Raw genomic sequence first — 15,561 nt, 5'->3', positions numbered from 1 at the left:
GTTTGTTTTGTTAATGGTTTATATAAAAAGATTATAGTTTATTCCTACTTCTCATCTCCATAGTTCTTACACACAGAAATATTTTTTCCATATTTAGTTAGGACTCGTCCCACTGTGCATGTATTATCTATGTTTACTTACTATTATGGCTTGCTGTGTAACAAAAATTTTACTTGACCAACAATTGTCTATGCATACCGTACATATTTATATTGAGTAGGGGTGGGCCGATCCAATACTTTGGATCGGATATCAAGTCGATCCGGACCGTTTTTGCTGGATCGAATATCGTAATGACGGGGCCGATCCAAATCCGATACTGTGCATTACTTGTGGTTGTTACTGAGTGCGTTTACATGCACAGTCTTACGCCGATTATGCTTATTAAACTGATAACACGTGGGGTCATGTAAACGCGTAAATCGGTTTTCTTTAGTCGGGGAAAGCCCATAAATGGCGTAAGCAAAAACTGATCGGCACAGGTAGTTTTTTGCTCATTACGCTGATTTCTCGTGGCATGTAAACACCTTAACCGGCTTTCTCACGGTTTTGTCCATGTGCGCATTGTCTCCGCGTATGAAAGATAAACGTCACACGCGGAAGTAAGTGCAAAGTAATGCATAAAAGTCTCCGCTCGACTAAAGCAGTTGGCAGAGAAACTGTTAAAATAAAAGCTCATGTTACATTTACAGGTTCTGCAGACACGAGAAGAGATACAACAATATAGCTTAAGACAGATATGCCGTCGGCTTTTTGATCGACTATTATGTACTATAGGTGGTGACGTCACTGCCTGCGAGAAAACTGATAATTCTTCAAGTCCCACACTGTAAAAAAATTCCGTAGAAATTGCAGCTGAGTTGCCGGTAATTTACCGTAGATTTACATTTATGTTTTTTACTGGCAACATTTTGTTCAAAGTTGAATGAAAATTAAACATTTACAAGTCTTTATCTTTACAGAGTAAAACTAAAAAACAGCATCAAGCAAAACATTCTGGGAAACAAAATCTGGACCAAAAAACAGAAAAAGGTTGATGATGATTTCTGGTTCCCAGAATGCTTTGCATGAGGCTGTTATTGAATAGTTTTATTCTGTAAAGATAAAGACTTGTTAATATTTGAAATTTATTTAACTTTGAACAAACTCTTACCAGTAAATAACATAAATGTAAATCTACGGTAAATTACCGGCAACCCAGCTGCAATAACATTGAAATTTCTACGGAATTTTTTTACAGTGCATGTAAACGCAGTTGACTGCATAGCCGGCTTATTGATTTGCATGTAAACGCATGAAAACAGTTTTCTATAATAAGCAGATTTTTTAATAGTTATCTGCTTATTCTGTGCATGTAAACGTACTCACTGTCATGCTATAGAAAAGTCAGACTATTATAAAAGCACCATAAACATATTTATACACTATATTCAAAGTCTTCCTAATATATTCAACAGCTTTATGCGAAAAACAGTTGCATATATGAAGATATTTAAGGTCACAAAAACTCAATGGTCTGGTGCTCGCGGAGTTAATACACTGGAGAAGCGGTGAATAAAACGCGTCATACACACACAAACACACACAATAACCATATTTTAATCATCTGAACACTTACATTCTTTTAACTTGTATCTCATTTTACATTTGACATGATATTCTTCTGATTTTGTGTGTATATGTTTGTGTATATATATATGTGTGTGTACACACACACACACACACACACACACACACACACACACACACACACACACACACGCGCGCGCACACACAATTCTAAATGGATCAAGAAAAATACTAGAATTGGATCGGGTTCGGTCGATACTCAGAATTCAGTTATCGAAATCGGATCGGTAATGAAAAAAGAGGATCGCCCCACCCCAACCTTATGGTCAATTTGAACCTTACAATCAGAGAATAAATTGAGGTTTAGAGCTAAGTTTCTCTACAATTTAGGTATTTAGTTTCTTTACGTATTGCATTCTGGATATAGTGAAATAGATGAAAGGCAGCGTGTGATGTGTGAACATTATAAAAGCCTAAAAAAACTTTAATTAATTTTTTATCAGATGCCATTTCCATTCAAAACAGCATTTTTATTGTTGATAAAACGTAGCAGTAATTGACAGCAAGCATTCATCCATTTTTTTGTTGTAACTTTCACAAATATTTTACTAAATATATTTTCCTTCTTTAATAATTTATGCTCAGTCATTTTGATTTCTTTTTTGATTGTTTATATTAAATTAATTTAAACAAATAACCAATGAAGAACCCAATTAATTAATATACATTTAAAACATTACATTACAGGAGTAAAGGTGCGATTTGTCCTGCAGGTGCCCTTGTAATTATCACCTTATGATGCATTTATGGATTAACCATTACTTCAGAGTGCTCGTAGATCTACGATCACTTTCAAGTACTACTTTAGTTACTATGCTTTTGGGAAACAGCCTGAGAGTCTAAGATCATTCGTAAAATCGCTTTTAAGATCTACTTAGGCTTACAATGCTTTTGGGAACAAAGCCCAGTATGTTAAGCAAATACTTTCACGTCAAATCTGCTTAATGCCGCCATCGGGCCATTCAGAAATATCTTTTTTGGGCAGAATTCATTCATAAAAGTCTGATAAAAAATAAAGTCTTTCTAGACTCACTAAGCGAGTTTTGCATCTGAGCTCTTCATTTGTATTATAAGGGTTTACTTACTGAATCAACAAGTGTGTGTGGAGCTGAGTGGTAGCTGTATGATGAGTACAGTGGAAAGTCAATTTTCACTGTGTAGTTTTGACCCTTTTCCAAACACAATGAATCAGGAACAACCACATATCTGAAACATACACCCAAAACAAACAAACACACTATAAATTTGCAATGGGTCTGACCCATCAACAAATCTTGAACAATTAAGCAAAGCATGATTTGCTTCTTGCTGTTTGGTTGCAGGTGAAAGTGTCATTCTTATTTTAAATAGCTTCTGAATCTAAATAAAAATGTATTTATTTTATAACTTCTTATGAGTCTGCTTCCTGGTAAAGACATTTGCTAAAAGTGACTGTCTGCAATCACAATTTATGATTTCCACTTGCTTATAGAGATAGCCTCAAAGCTAAAACACATATCGACTAAACTCTTTTGAGTTCATGGCTTTTCAGGCAACCTTAACTAGTCAATTTTGGGTCACTTCAATAAAAAATTAGGGTCTAAAAAGGTTAGGGTCACTTCAATAAAACATTAAGGGATGTGCTTAAATGTTTGACATTTTTTATTGACAAAAATATGAATCGATCTCTCTCAATATATACATTTCTTTCATTACAAATAAAATCTATGGATAATGTAGACCACATAAAAAGGAAAAAGCAACCAAAATTAGCTTAGTATGGACAGGATTCCTTCAATACTGTTTAAAAAGCATTTTTCCCAATAAAATTATAAATATTTAACAAATAGGTTTATATGGCAACTTTATTTTGATTTTTAGTGAATCTAGTCACAACAAAATTCCCATAGTTACATGTGCGCTATTTCAAAATAAACTAAAGAAGAGTTCAGAAAAAGCTGCTAAACTGTCACATCCGTCAAAAATGAAATAACGACATTAACCGAATGCTCTCGACATGTATTATACGTTCATCAAATACTTTCGCAACAAATTTGCTTAATCCCTCCCTCAGGCCATTCAGAAATATTATTTCTTAGGCTGAATCCATTAAAGGAACAATTCCCACATTTTGGGAATTTAGCTTATTCACTGTATCCTCCAGAGTAAGATAAGTCCATACATGCCTTTCTCATCTCTGTGCGTGCTGTAACTCTGTCTGACACAGACCCGGCTAACTTAGCTTAGCACAAAGACTGGAAGTGAATGGCTCCAGCTAGCATACTGCTTTTTTTTTACATTATTTATGTGTTGTGATTTGTATAGTCAAACCGTGTACAAATAACAAGATCATATGAGACAGCCTTCTTTTAACAGTATACATACTGGGAACTATATTCTCAGAAGGCGAAGCACTGGTACGTGGGCGAAGTGATTTGCACAGCTCTGACCAAACTCAGGGGGCTTCTCAGGTGCTGAGAGTAAATCATTCCACCCAAGTAGCAGTGCTTCACCTTCAGAGAATATAGTTCCCAGTATGTATACTGTTAAAAGATGGCTGTGTCTCTTATGACCTTGTTATTTGTACACGGTTTGACTATACAAATCACAACACATAAATAGGAAAATGTTTGCCATTCACTTCCAGTCTTTGTGCTAAGCTGAGCTAGCAGGGGCTGCGTCAGACATAGTTACAGCACGCACTGAGATGAGAAAGGTATGTATGGACTTATCTAACTCTGGGGGATACGGTGAATAAGCTAAATTCCCAAAATGTGGGTGTGTTCCTTTAAAAGTCTGAAAACCAATGCTAATTACCAAGCAATCATGCCAGACGGAGATATTTATTATTCTTAAAGGTGCTATGTGTAGATTTTAGGGGCATCTAGCAGTGAGATTGCGAATTGCAACCAATAGCAATAGTCCAAAGCTCACTACTCCCTTTCGAAGCACATAGAGAAGCTATTGTTGCCCCCACAGGACAAACATGTCAATGTAGTGACGAAACGCGCTCTATAAAGCAGCTTGTCTGTTTATGACTACTGTAGAAACATGACGGTGCAAAATGGCGACTTCCATGTAAGGTGGATGTAGATAAAAACGGCTTATATAAGGTAATATAAACAATACAGTTCAATAATTAAGGTCATTATACACCACAAAAAACATTGTTGTGTATATTATATTGCAATATATATTTTTACACAATGCAACTTTAAATGTGGGAAGACGAATAATGAATAATTAACTAACTCTACACTGTAGTGTACATCCGCACATCCCTAATCTACACTAAACACTGCATTAAACCCTCCAAGCAAAACTCACCTGGATCCAGGATGCAGTGAAACGCTTTGTTCATCATTATCTGTAGAAGTGCAGTGGGCTGATGGGTAACCAGTGGTGGGGCGCTCCAAAAACACATCAACTTGCTCCCATTCATCAGGCAACTACAATAAAGAAAACAAATATGAATGGTCCTTTAAATATGTGTGTAATTGTATGTCACGTAGTACAATAGATACTGTAAGTAGCAGATCCTGTATGTTGAAATTTTTGTGTGTTTTTTACCTGTGGTTCATAGCGGATCATTAAATTGTATTCCATAGACTGCGGGAAATTGTAAATGTAGAAGCGCAGTGTTTCTCCCTCTGGTACATTCACAAATCCTCTACCTGTCCAAGTGGGTAAACGATCCCGGGGGAATTGTCTTTCGACTATTTTCACTGCCTGTGTACAATAAATATATATAGTGAATTCACTTATATGAACGAATGTTTGTTGTCTTATTGGAATCTCATTCAAATTAAGTGAAACTATATGGACAGCATCTATGAAATGTCACATGTAGGAATACATAGGAAGTCTTATAAAAGGAGTCTTATACCCCAACCCCTAACCTCAACATCACAGGGATCAAGACAAATTATACAAAAATGTACGCATGTAGTCATAAGAATTAATACGAATTAGCCACCTCGTAAAATACGTACGAAATTGCCAAGAGATAGCGTTGGTTAAAAGCATTAAATGTAATTCAGCTGTAGTCAGCAAACAATACTTTCGAATCCTTTTTTGGTATTTATAGTAACACAATTTTGCTTAGTTTTTCTTTACTTTTACAAACCGAGATATAAACTAACTAATAACTTATACTAAACTCGGGATATTGCTTTAAAAGTATGCAGAGCTCAAATACCGGCCCATAAGAAGCGTCCTCTGCTTCATAAGTGTAGAAGTCAATTCCAGCGAAGTAGTACCCAGAATGCACCTGGTCACAACGTCTGCCAAACATGTGCTCCTTACATACACACTGTCCTGTCTCTTGAGAACAACTAGAAATTGGAAAATTTTATATATCTGTTAATTTTTTTATTCTATTTATATATATACATTATAAAAATACTGTATGGGTCAATGATTGATTCTTACTTATTATTCAAAGCCCCGCCAATGTCACAGTCACATGGTCTGCAGCCGTCCTTATCATGACTAAGACCCCAGTGCTCAGGCTGAAAGTGAAGATTAAGTTAAAGGATGGCATTTCTGCAATAATGCAGTATGTATACAGTATGTAGTATTCCCATTGTCATCCAAGTGTATTGTTATAAACATTCTCACCAAACACCGGTGACAGTTTTGTCCAGTGACAAGACGTTTGCAATAACAGCTTCCTGTCTGTATATCACAGGGAGATCCTGCTGAGAGGGTGCCTAGAGGGTTACAGCTGCAAGCTGTGTCCATTAAACACACACAAAAGAAAGAAAAAGACAAATACAATTATATACACTATTAATAGACAAAAAAGGAAATGTTTCAGAGTTCAAAGCTGTGAAAGAATGTACAAAAGTGCAGATCTGTGTGTGTGTGTGTTTACTGACGCAGACAGCCTAGTGGGTTATCACTAAGGCCGTAATGTCCCTTTTTACACTGGTCACAGCGTTGTCCCTCAACATTAGGTTTGCAACGACACTGTCCGGCAATCGTATCTCTCAGTACATCTGTAGCGCTGTCACATAAGCCTCCATTTAGGGAGCCCGTGGGGTCACAGTCACAAGCTAAACACAAATGTGGAGAGTAGTAAAGTATTTTTTTCTCTACTTAAGTACATTTTTCTTTAGAAAACTTTTACTTCACTACATTCCAAAGCATAATATCGAAATTATTACTCGACTACATTTCATAATGCATTTCACTTACGTTGACAGATGTTGGGGTCTCTGATGTCTCTCTTAGGGTGCTTGTAATAGAAGGGTTTGCAGCTCTCGCACCATTGACCTTGCGTGTTGTGCTTACAATCATCACAAACACCACCACTCACGTTCCCAGATGAATGATACACTGCTATGTCAAAGTGACAGGAATCTGCGTGGCGGTTACACTCGCATTCTGAGACAAAAAGAGAAAGTTAAAACGGTCGGTTTTTATTTAATGTTCCCCTAACTGATAAATTAGTTAACAATCATGCATCCGAAATTGCCTTCCATAATTCCATACTATACGGTAGGATATACCATACTATACGTTATTACGCAGGAGCCGAAAATAGTCCCCTTGGTAACTATCAATAGCAGGGGACTATTTTCGGGCACTGCCTAATATCATTGCGCCTCCTTCAGCCATGTTACAGCAGCAAAGTCCTTGATTAGTACACAATGTAACTACAGAAGAGTCAAGTTCAATGGATTGTGCTAAGCTATGCTAAAAGTGGTAGCGCCAGACCCGGAGATCAAGTGAATGGATTCCAAAACGGTAAAAATCAAATGTTTAACTCTAGGGGAGCTGGAAAATGAGCATATTTTTAAAAAAGTGGAGTGTCCCTTTAAGATGTATCTATGTTTGTCATATAAACATTCATTAAAAGAAAACTGGGTTTATATTAAATCTTATGTAATGTACCGCATTGAAATGTAATGTATTGCAATGTAATATAACGTTATTAAATCTTAACAAATGTTATTCGGTTTAGGTTTGATTACCAGGGAATACACACACTGATAAAGGTATACCTTGATTTCACTTTCAATCACTGTAGATAAAAATGTATTCATACTCTTGCATGCATTTGTGTTGCTTCCCTCCGCTGGTTTCCAGGGCAGATCTTGGTAAAAGTCCTTACACACCTCACAGTTCAGTCCAGTCGTGTGGTGATTACACATGCAATGACCATGAACCTGCACACATACACACACACAATATGTATCATCCTGGAAGAATCTGGTTGAGAAATGTTTGTTGTTGTGTTTACTCACCATGCCCTCATCTCTTGGCTCATTGCCGACTGGCGCACATTCAGAGGCATGGCCGTAACAGAAACAGTTGCCACGGACGACCATGTCGTAAAGAGCGTAATAATATTTCTGTCGCACCTCCTCTCGATCATCAAACAGATTGTCACCTAGAGTGTGTAGCTTCAACATTCGTACGCGCAGGTTTGTGATCTTTAAAAGACCTACATTCACAAACACACACAAACAAACACCAAACCAAATATTAAAATAACTCATAAAGGTTATAAAACTATATGGAAGATGGTAAGGGTCATGATAATGGTCAAGTTCTTATTATGCATATGAGTTTTCCAAATGCAATTTGTGTCCCACAATGTCACAATATTTATTACATCTGTAAAATAGATAACATTTTATTATGCATCACCACCACATACAATAGTTTTGCATGAGCACCTCAAACATGAAAAATACGTATAACACAGAAGCGTTACTGTACTGACATGATAATAACTTACTCTGAATTTGTGGGCTGTAAGGGTCAGGGATCTCAAATGCAGGATCAAGTGCCCTAAAAATGACCTACACAAAAGCACACAATAACGGTAAATGGAGGATTGTGTACAGTTTTAATTAGTATTTTAATATTAAAAGAGTGTATTTTAATAATTTATTCTGGCCTATATGTACTACACACCTCTCCTTCTGATGACGGCTCAATGTCAGAGTAACGGCTGTCACAAATGACATCATCCACTTTTCTGATTGGCCCTTTTGGGACGTGTGGAAACGTGTCTTCGCAAATGTAGGCATAGTAACGGTACACCTGCCAGGTCTGGCCAAAATCTGCCGAACGCTCAATTACCATGGCGGCAGGCCGAAACGTCTGTGCATCAGTAAAAAATGAACACATCGGGTTCAGATTTAGAAAGATGGCGGACTTTAAGAAGCACTTCAAACACGACTACATGCATGTTCTACATTCCTCAAGAGAGTGTCCTGGTTCAGTGCATATTTAGTTTGTCTGTCTCACCTTAAAAGTCATGATGAGGTGTGTGAAGTGAAATTCAGCCTCAAAATCCACCTGAATGGTCACATTTTCAACTCCTGATGAAAAGAAATAATTGAGGTCAGGAAAACAGGGATTAGGCTTATGTAACTTTATGTAGTATAGACAGTTTCAGCAGCAACAACATAAACAAATGGTGGCCCAAAGTTAACTAGCGGTAGACTTCCACAAAGAATCAATAACAGGGTCCTTATAAGGTAGATTACTTCTGATAACAAGCAAAATAAATAAGTAAATTACCTTAGTTTAAAAGGATAGTTTGGCCAAAATGAAAATTACTCCATGATTTACTAACCCTGAAGCCACTCATGTTAAATATATCCATCCTTTTACATGCAAACATATATTCAGATATTTTTCAAAATGTCCTAGCTCTTCCAATCTTTATAATAAATGAATAATGGGGTCCGCTCATTCAGGTCCAAAGAATGTGCATACATCCTTCGCAAAAGTAATCCACACGGCTCCGGGTAATAAATAAAGGCCTTTTAAGGGTAATCGAAGCAATTTTGTAAGAGAAATATAAATATTTAAAACTTTACAAACAAAAATAACTAGCTTCCGATAACGCCGAGATTACCCTTAAAAGGCCTTTTTTCATCCCCCGTGTGGATTACATTTTCAAAAATATCTAAATATGTGTTTGTATGAAAAAGGATGGACATATTTAACCCGAGTGACTTCAGGTGAATAAATTATCAATTTTTTTCCCTTTAAATCATATCAAACATTGCACTCAGCTAATGTTACTGTGTAAAATTAATGTATACAATGTTCGCTGCAGATCATTACATTCTTGCCTGGCTGCCAAACCTCTCTTATTACAGCTGTGATTTACACTCGCAGTTTCCCTTGTCTTTAGGACACTGAAATATTTGTTATTTTCGACAAGGTATTTGTTCCAGTGGTCAGTTTAGCCACTAGCTGAGGAGCTGTATTTAGGTTTCTGACTGTATGTAGGTTTTTACTGATATAATATATTCGTAGATATTTATGAAACATGTTACGTTTACCCAATAGTGTATTTCGACAACTCGATTGTCAGTTATCACAGTTGCATTTTGAGGAATGTTTGTAACCAACCGATCATGAGCCCCATTCACTTCCATAGTGATTAAAAAAGAATAAGTGAATGGGGCTCATGGATGGTTTAGTTACAAACATTCCTCAAAATATCTTTTTATCTTGGCTTTTAACAACATGAGAGTGAGTACATAATTTTTCATTTTTGGGTGAACTGTCCCTTTAAATGAGACCGCAATGGTTTATAATGGTCCCGTGGACACAACCTCCGAAATGAGCTCCAGATGAGCAAAAAAACATTGCAAACATAAAAATGAGAAGATAATTTTACGCTTTTCATCGTCAGTTGCGCTCCTGTATGTGTCTGGCAACCCGATAGGTATTGAAAACTTTTCCAATATTTTGAATTTAGACTGCAGTTTGTCAATGTTACATAGAGCTGCTTTAATTTTGGGTGAGGCGCATAAGCATGGAAACGTGCGTCTTTAATTTAATTTTATAAAAATGTGTATCGTAGACTGGAGTATAAACTTTAGATCCTTTTATAAAAGCCGGTATGTATTTAAAATGTGATCAATTGGTTCAAACTGTCCAAAAGAGCTCAATGTACTATGTAAATATAATTTAACTTATAGAAGTTGAAACTTTCATCCAAGTCCACTTTTTCTTTAAATTTAAAACTGGCAGATTCATAAAACAATGTATTTTTGAAAAAGATATGAAAATATAAGATCTGAGAAAACCTGTTGAATGGTCTGGATAATGTTTAAAGTTAAGTGAAGTTAATATGTCTGAAAGAGGTTTAATACTACAGCAAATATGTACAAAAATCCTATTTTGTAACAAAAACCTTTTCACATTCTTCTGAAAACCGCAGTGAGTGTGTGTTTGTATATGTATTGTATATTCTCACAAAGCTGGTATTAACATCAATAAATGTTGTTTTTCTTTCCAAAATATGCTAACTTTGACATTTTGATATAAACACTGTTTCACATTTACAAATAAAATAAAAGAGTTTTCCTCCTTATAAGTTGCACATTTCATGCAAGTATTTACTTTTTAATTCAGATGGAGAGGGTGTGATGCAAGTGAAATACAATGCCAAATAAAGCATCCAAGTCATAAATTCCCAAAATTGGTGGTATGCTACACCCATGATTTCAGTACATTCGCATGACTGCTATAGAGGCTGGTCACTAGGGAGAGAGCCAGCTGTTTTCCCACGCCCAGCAGCTGCACTCAACTCTTATTTGTTCCCAATACTTCCTGTTAGCTTTTTCATAAATCACCATTATATATCTCTTACTTATTTTCTCTCAATTCAAGCTTCTTTCGTGTCTAATGTTCATCCAGTGAAATTCCTTCAGGACTGATGACATGAGAACAATTGCAATTGTGTTTTATCAGGTTATTAAAAATTACATTTGTGATTTAAAATAAATGCTTATGAGACTTTTATGATTTATTTAAATAAATACTGTATTGATTTTCTCTTTAAAGAGATCGTACATTTGCTTTAGGCGTATGTTTTTCATGTCATGTGTATTGGCTGGATTTACATACAAACATACTGTACCGTTCTCAGACTGCCACCAGGTTTTAAGGCGGTTAGGAGTAAAGCCTGTCACCACATTCTCAATAGTATGGCTGTTGGGACTTGTAAACTCATTGTATATCCGTCTGGAATCGCATTTAAAACATTCATCTTCCTGATGATAGACAGATAAAAAAATGCAGATGTTAGATAAATCTGTGAAAAACATACAGTCTTTTGGGGATTGGCAAAGTACGTTCATGCAGTGGGAATCCAGATGTTTTGGAAATGCACCTGTTTTTATCCCACCCTCCAACTGCAGATTTTCTCCCTTACATGAACACATTTACATTTTATCTTAACCAACTTACAAATGAGAGCATTAAACACACATAAAACTCACATATAAAATGTACAGCAATTCAGTACATGAACTTGCCAATATAAAAATATCTTTGGGAAAACAGTCACTAAATCAATATCTGCGTACTGCGTTCAAACTTTTCAACATTTTTCAAAGAAAAGGGGTCCATTAAAGAAGGACTGTCAAAAGTTTGATAGTAATGGGATGAGCTGTTTATTAGTGCAATATATGCTCAGTCAGATCTATAGGGATATATAGTAGACCACACATTTTTTTTACATTTGCATTAGCTTGGGCTTTCTCGCAGTAGAGCATATTAGTGTTCAATATATTATGCAGATAAATCAAAGGATGTGCAACAGATAGTTTAATGGTCGAAACAGTGCCCTGGGGATCTGTGTTCCTATAAGAAGAGTCCTTATTCAACCTCCCTCCCACCACACATTCACATTTTTTCCAAACAGAGATATGATTGTTTTTTTGACAGTGACTGTAAACGTGGGCGATCAAAGAGAACATTGTTTATCCCATCCAACACCATAAAAGAGTTATCTACGATCAAAAAGTAATGTCTTCAGTTTGCATGCATTATATTTAAGATGCGACTAAAAAGTATATTTATATTAAACTATAGCTTCACCCCAAAATCATAACTCTCTGTATGGGGCAGTTTCCCGGACAGGACTAATCCTAGTCCCATATTAAAATGCACGTTTGAGCTGCCATCATTTACAAACACCTTGCACTGACATATCTTAACATATATTAGTGCCATAGTTTTGTCTCAAGGTGCACACCAGTATTGTTTTTTGTAAGGTATGTTTGCGAAACTACTTAAATATCCTCATATAACTAAGGCCTAGTCCTGGATTAATCTAAACCCTGTCCGGTAAACTGCCCCTATTGGGGCAAAAAGGGACAAGCCCAGCGGTTACAGTTAATCCAAAGTTTTTTATATTTGACACAACAATGGGTTAAAATAGCCCAGCTTTTGGGTTAAAACAACCCATTATGGGTTAGATTATGGGTTAGTCCCTTTTTGACCCAAAGCATTTTTTAATATTTATTCATTCTTAATACAAAGTCTGACTTTTGTGGTACAAAACCTTTTTTTCGCCATGTGTCTTTAACTGGCCCACAACGCAGAATGACTCTTCCCACTTCAGTCCACAGGTGGAAGAGACTTTAAGTCGATGTGCTCTCCCAATCAGCAGATCACCCGTAGCGGGGTAGCAACTCCCCTCAGTACACACATCATTGTGATCAGGATTTTGTGCCAGGGCGTGCAAATCAATAACTAGAATAGAGACAATATAAAATACTGGTCTGAAATCTTGATTTTACCCATTAGATTGTGGACTTAAAAATAAATTGTTTCTAATTCGGTCACATTATGTTACTGTAGTTCAAAGATTTAGATTATATACAAATTGCAACTTATACATTTCACTACCATTTAATTGTGTTAAGTGTTATAATTGAAACAATGTGTAAGCTGTGCCTAAAAGGTTTAGCTATTGCTTACATTAGTCTGTTGTCAATTACTGAAATTAAGATCATATGGGAACACTTATTAACTTATGCTAATTTAGTGTGGCATACATAATACCAAACGTCAATAGATATATACATCATCATATTTTACAGGGATCCTATCACATTGCATAGACATCTAGTAGTAAACATCCCTTTATAGTAAACATATCTTTCCTTCATGGAAAACCCAGCTACAGACAAAAACAGAAGAATATCTTACATTATCTAAACTAACATATGGTTTAAATAGTAAATGAAAATAGTTGGTAAACAGAAGAAAAGTGGACAATGTGTAAAGTAAAAAGACAAATGTTTCAGTAAAAACCGTATGATACGTCAAACATAAAAACCAGTAACTTATCAAGTTTGAGTACAAATTTATAAACATAACTTACATATCGTAAGAGCTGCAATCCTGAATATCCACATTATTGCTGTTTTCCCAGCGTATTTTCCCAGGGCTGAATTATTGTGTGTAGATTGTGGGAGAAGCAGAGCTCCCGCCCATGATATTAAACAACACTGGTACTCGTCTCGTGTAGCTGTACACAGTACTGTAGAACAACCTCTCTGAATTCAGGGTGTGTCTCAAAACTTTGTGAGCTGCCTTACTAGCTAGCAGTTTTGGGCATCGAAAAGGAGTCTGCAGACCCGTTTAGCTAAGACGTCCTCCGTCCTTTTGACGAATGTGTACACAACCCAACATAACGGAAAAAGTAAACTGAAGGAACGCCTGCTGCTGGCAAAATGTTGTCTAGGTAGGCAGCTCGTTTCATGATATATACGTTTTTTAACAGATTTAACATGCGTATGAGTGTAAAATAGTTTAAACTTTTAAAAACGCGTTATGAGATTTAGCTTTTTTCCGTGCGTCACCGCAGCGTTTTAAAAACCGCCCCTTTGATTGTAATTCTTGAAACTGAACTGTTATTTCTGGATAGATGACAACTTTATTTAGAATAAAGCATTCAGATTGCTTATTGCTTGGGCAAAATAAAAATGACATTCATATAAAATTAAATCTTAATTTTGTGTTTGATTTGAAACAATTTATTACAGAATTTATTTATTACCTATGAAGGGATTTTGTGTGTCATGATACATTATTAAATATAATAATGTACTTAGATATAATAAACTATGCATACAATAATAATAATAACAACAACAACAACAACTATTATATACTGTAATTATAGGTAGCAAAGTAGAAAACAATAATACAGACACAGTACATTTCTCAAACAGGTAACATGGTCATTGTAAACACTGACTTTTTGCTATACAAATAATGCAAAAAACTTTGATAAACTTCTGTTAAATGTTTGAGATCTACTACTGACATACGCCATTGTGTGCATATATGTGTGTGTACACGATGCAGCTCCAATCAATTCCAGTTAGATCAAAAATTATAGTTGAAATGCATTGGCAGCTGTAACTGAAGTAAATTTGCGTTGTGCATTAATGAGTTAATATTAGACATATTTTGATTAAAATCACAGTGCTCAAAATCATAATTAACATTACTGTCCATATGGAGATATTTATCCCTTTAATGAAACATTTAGTGGGTGGGAGCTCCCCAGACAGGGTTTAGATTAAACCAGGACTAGGCCTTAGTTATTTTAGGACATTTAAGTACGTTTTACAAACAAACCTTACAATAATATTACTGGTGTGCATCTTGAAACAAAACAAATGTTAAGATATGTCAGTGCAACATGTTTTTAAATTAAGGCAGCTGAAACATCCATAAGCCCTGTCCTGGCAACCACCCCCTAAAGTCTGGCTTTAACTGCACCATTTGAACTTAAATAGAGGTGCTTCTGCAGAAATGCCAAAATCTTTTTCCATGCATGCTCTTGTGCGTAAGCGTGCGGTTTGGTCTGTCCACCCCACACCATCACAACTGCAACAACACACAAAAAGATTTAAGCTCAGAGGGGTTCACAATTAAGCAGTTAAGGAGGTCAAAACATATAATCTGCCACTAAACAAAACACACAGTGATAACACATACATATAAAGAGGATGTGCTTATTATTATGATTTAAATAGCAACAAATTGATCAATTCAAAGGAAGATGAAATAAAAGATGAAGAAAAACAAATTGGGAAATTTTACAATAAATCAATAAAAGATATAATTCTAAAAATAAATTTGCCTTTTTATTTGTAATCTCAACAATGC

General features: G+C 35.8%; 2 protein-coding genes across 7 annotated transcripts in view; both read right to left on the bottom strand.

Moving 5' to 3' along the window:
• lamb1b (laminin, beta 1b) overlaps window positions 1–13,915 on the bottom strand; it is a 30,790-nt gene extending 16,875 nt beyond the window's left edge. Inside the window, exons 1-16 of the mRNA XM_065274763.2 lie at window positions 13,763–13,915; window positions 12,938–13,128; window positions 11,510–11,642; window positions 8,872–8,945; window positions 8,536–8,724; window positions 8,357–8,420; window positions 7,860–8,059; window positions 7,661–7,781; window positions 6,808–6,996; window positions 6,489–6,665; window positions 6,229–6,341; window positions 6,040–6,119; window positions 5,807–5,942; window positions 5,179–5,337; window positions 4,936–5,057; window positions 2,715–2,835 (exon numbers count right to left, since the gene is read on the bottom strand). Of these exons, the coding sequence (XP_065130835.1) occupies window positions 2,715–2,835; window positions 4,936–5,057; window positions 5,179–5,337; window positions 5,807–5,942; window positions 6,040–6,119; window positions 6,229–6,341; window positions 6,489–6,665; window positions 6,808–6,996; window positions 7,661–7,781; window positions 7,860–8,059; window positions 8,357–8,420; window positions 8,536–8,724; window positions 8,872–8,945; window positions 11,510–11,642; window positions 12,938–13,128; window positions 13,763–13,796 (2,103 nt within the window). The 5' untranslated portion in view covers window positions 13,797–13,915. The remainder of the gene's footprint in view (window positions 1–2,714; window positions 2,836–4,935; window positions 5,058–5,178; window positions 5,338–5,806; window positions 5,943–6,039; window positions 6,120–6,228; window positions 6,342–6,488; window positions 6,666–6,807; window positions 6,997–7,660; window positions 7,782–7,859; window positions 8,060–8,356; window positions 8,421–8,535; window positions 8,725–8,871; window positions 8,946–11,509; window positions 11,643–12,937; window positions 13,129–13,762) is intronic.
• Window positions 13,916–14,542: 627 nt separating this feature from the next.
• Window positions 14,543–15,561, bottom strand: part of LOC135750594 (bile acid-CoA:amino acid N-acyltransferase-like) — a 38,159-nt gene continuing 37,140 nt past the window's right edge. For all 6 annotated transcript variants that reach the window (XM_073813474.1, XM_065274775.2, XM_065274771.2 and 3 more), the window contains one exon: window positions 14,543–15,279. In XM_073813474.1, coding sequence (XP_073669575.1) covers window positions 15,149–15,279 — 131 coding nt within the window. In that variant the 3' untranslated portion in view covers window positions 14,543–15,148. The remainder of the gene's footprint in view (window positions 15,280–15,561) is intronic.

The sequence above is a fragment of the Paramisgurnus dabryanus genome, chromosome 1 (assembly GCF_030506205.2).
Source record: "Paramisgurnus dabryanus chromosome 1, PD_genome_1.1, whole genome shotgun sequence".
NCBI classification, from domain to species: Eukaryota; Metazoa; Chordata; class Actinopteri; order Cypriniformes; family Cobitidae; genus Paramisgurnus; species Paramisgurnus dabryanus.
Note: the sequence above shows the minus strand (reverse complement) of the source record. Positions and strands in the feature narration are given on the sequence as shown.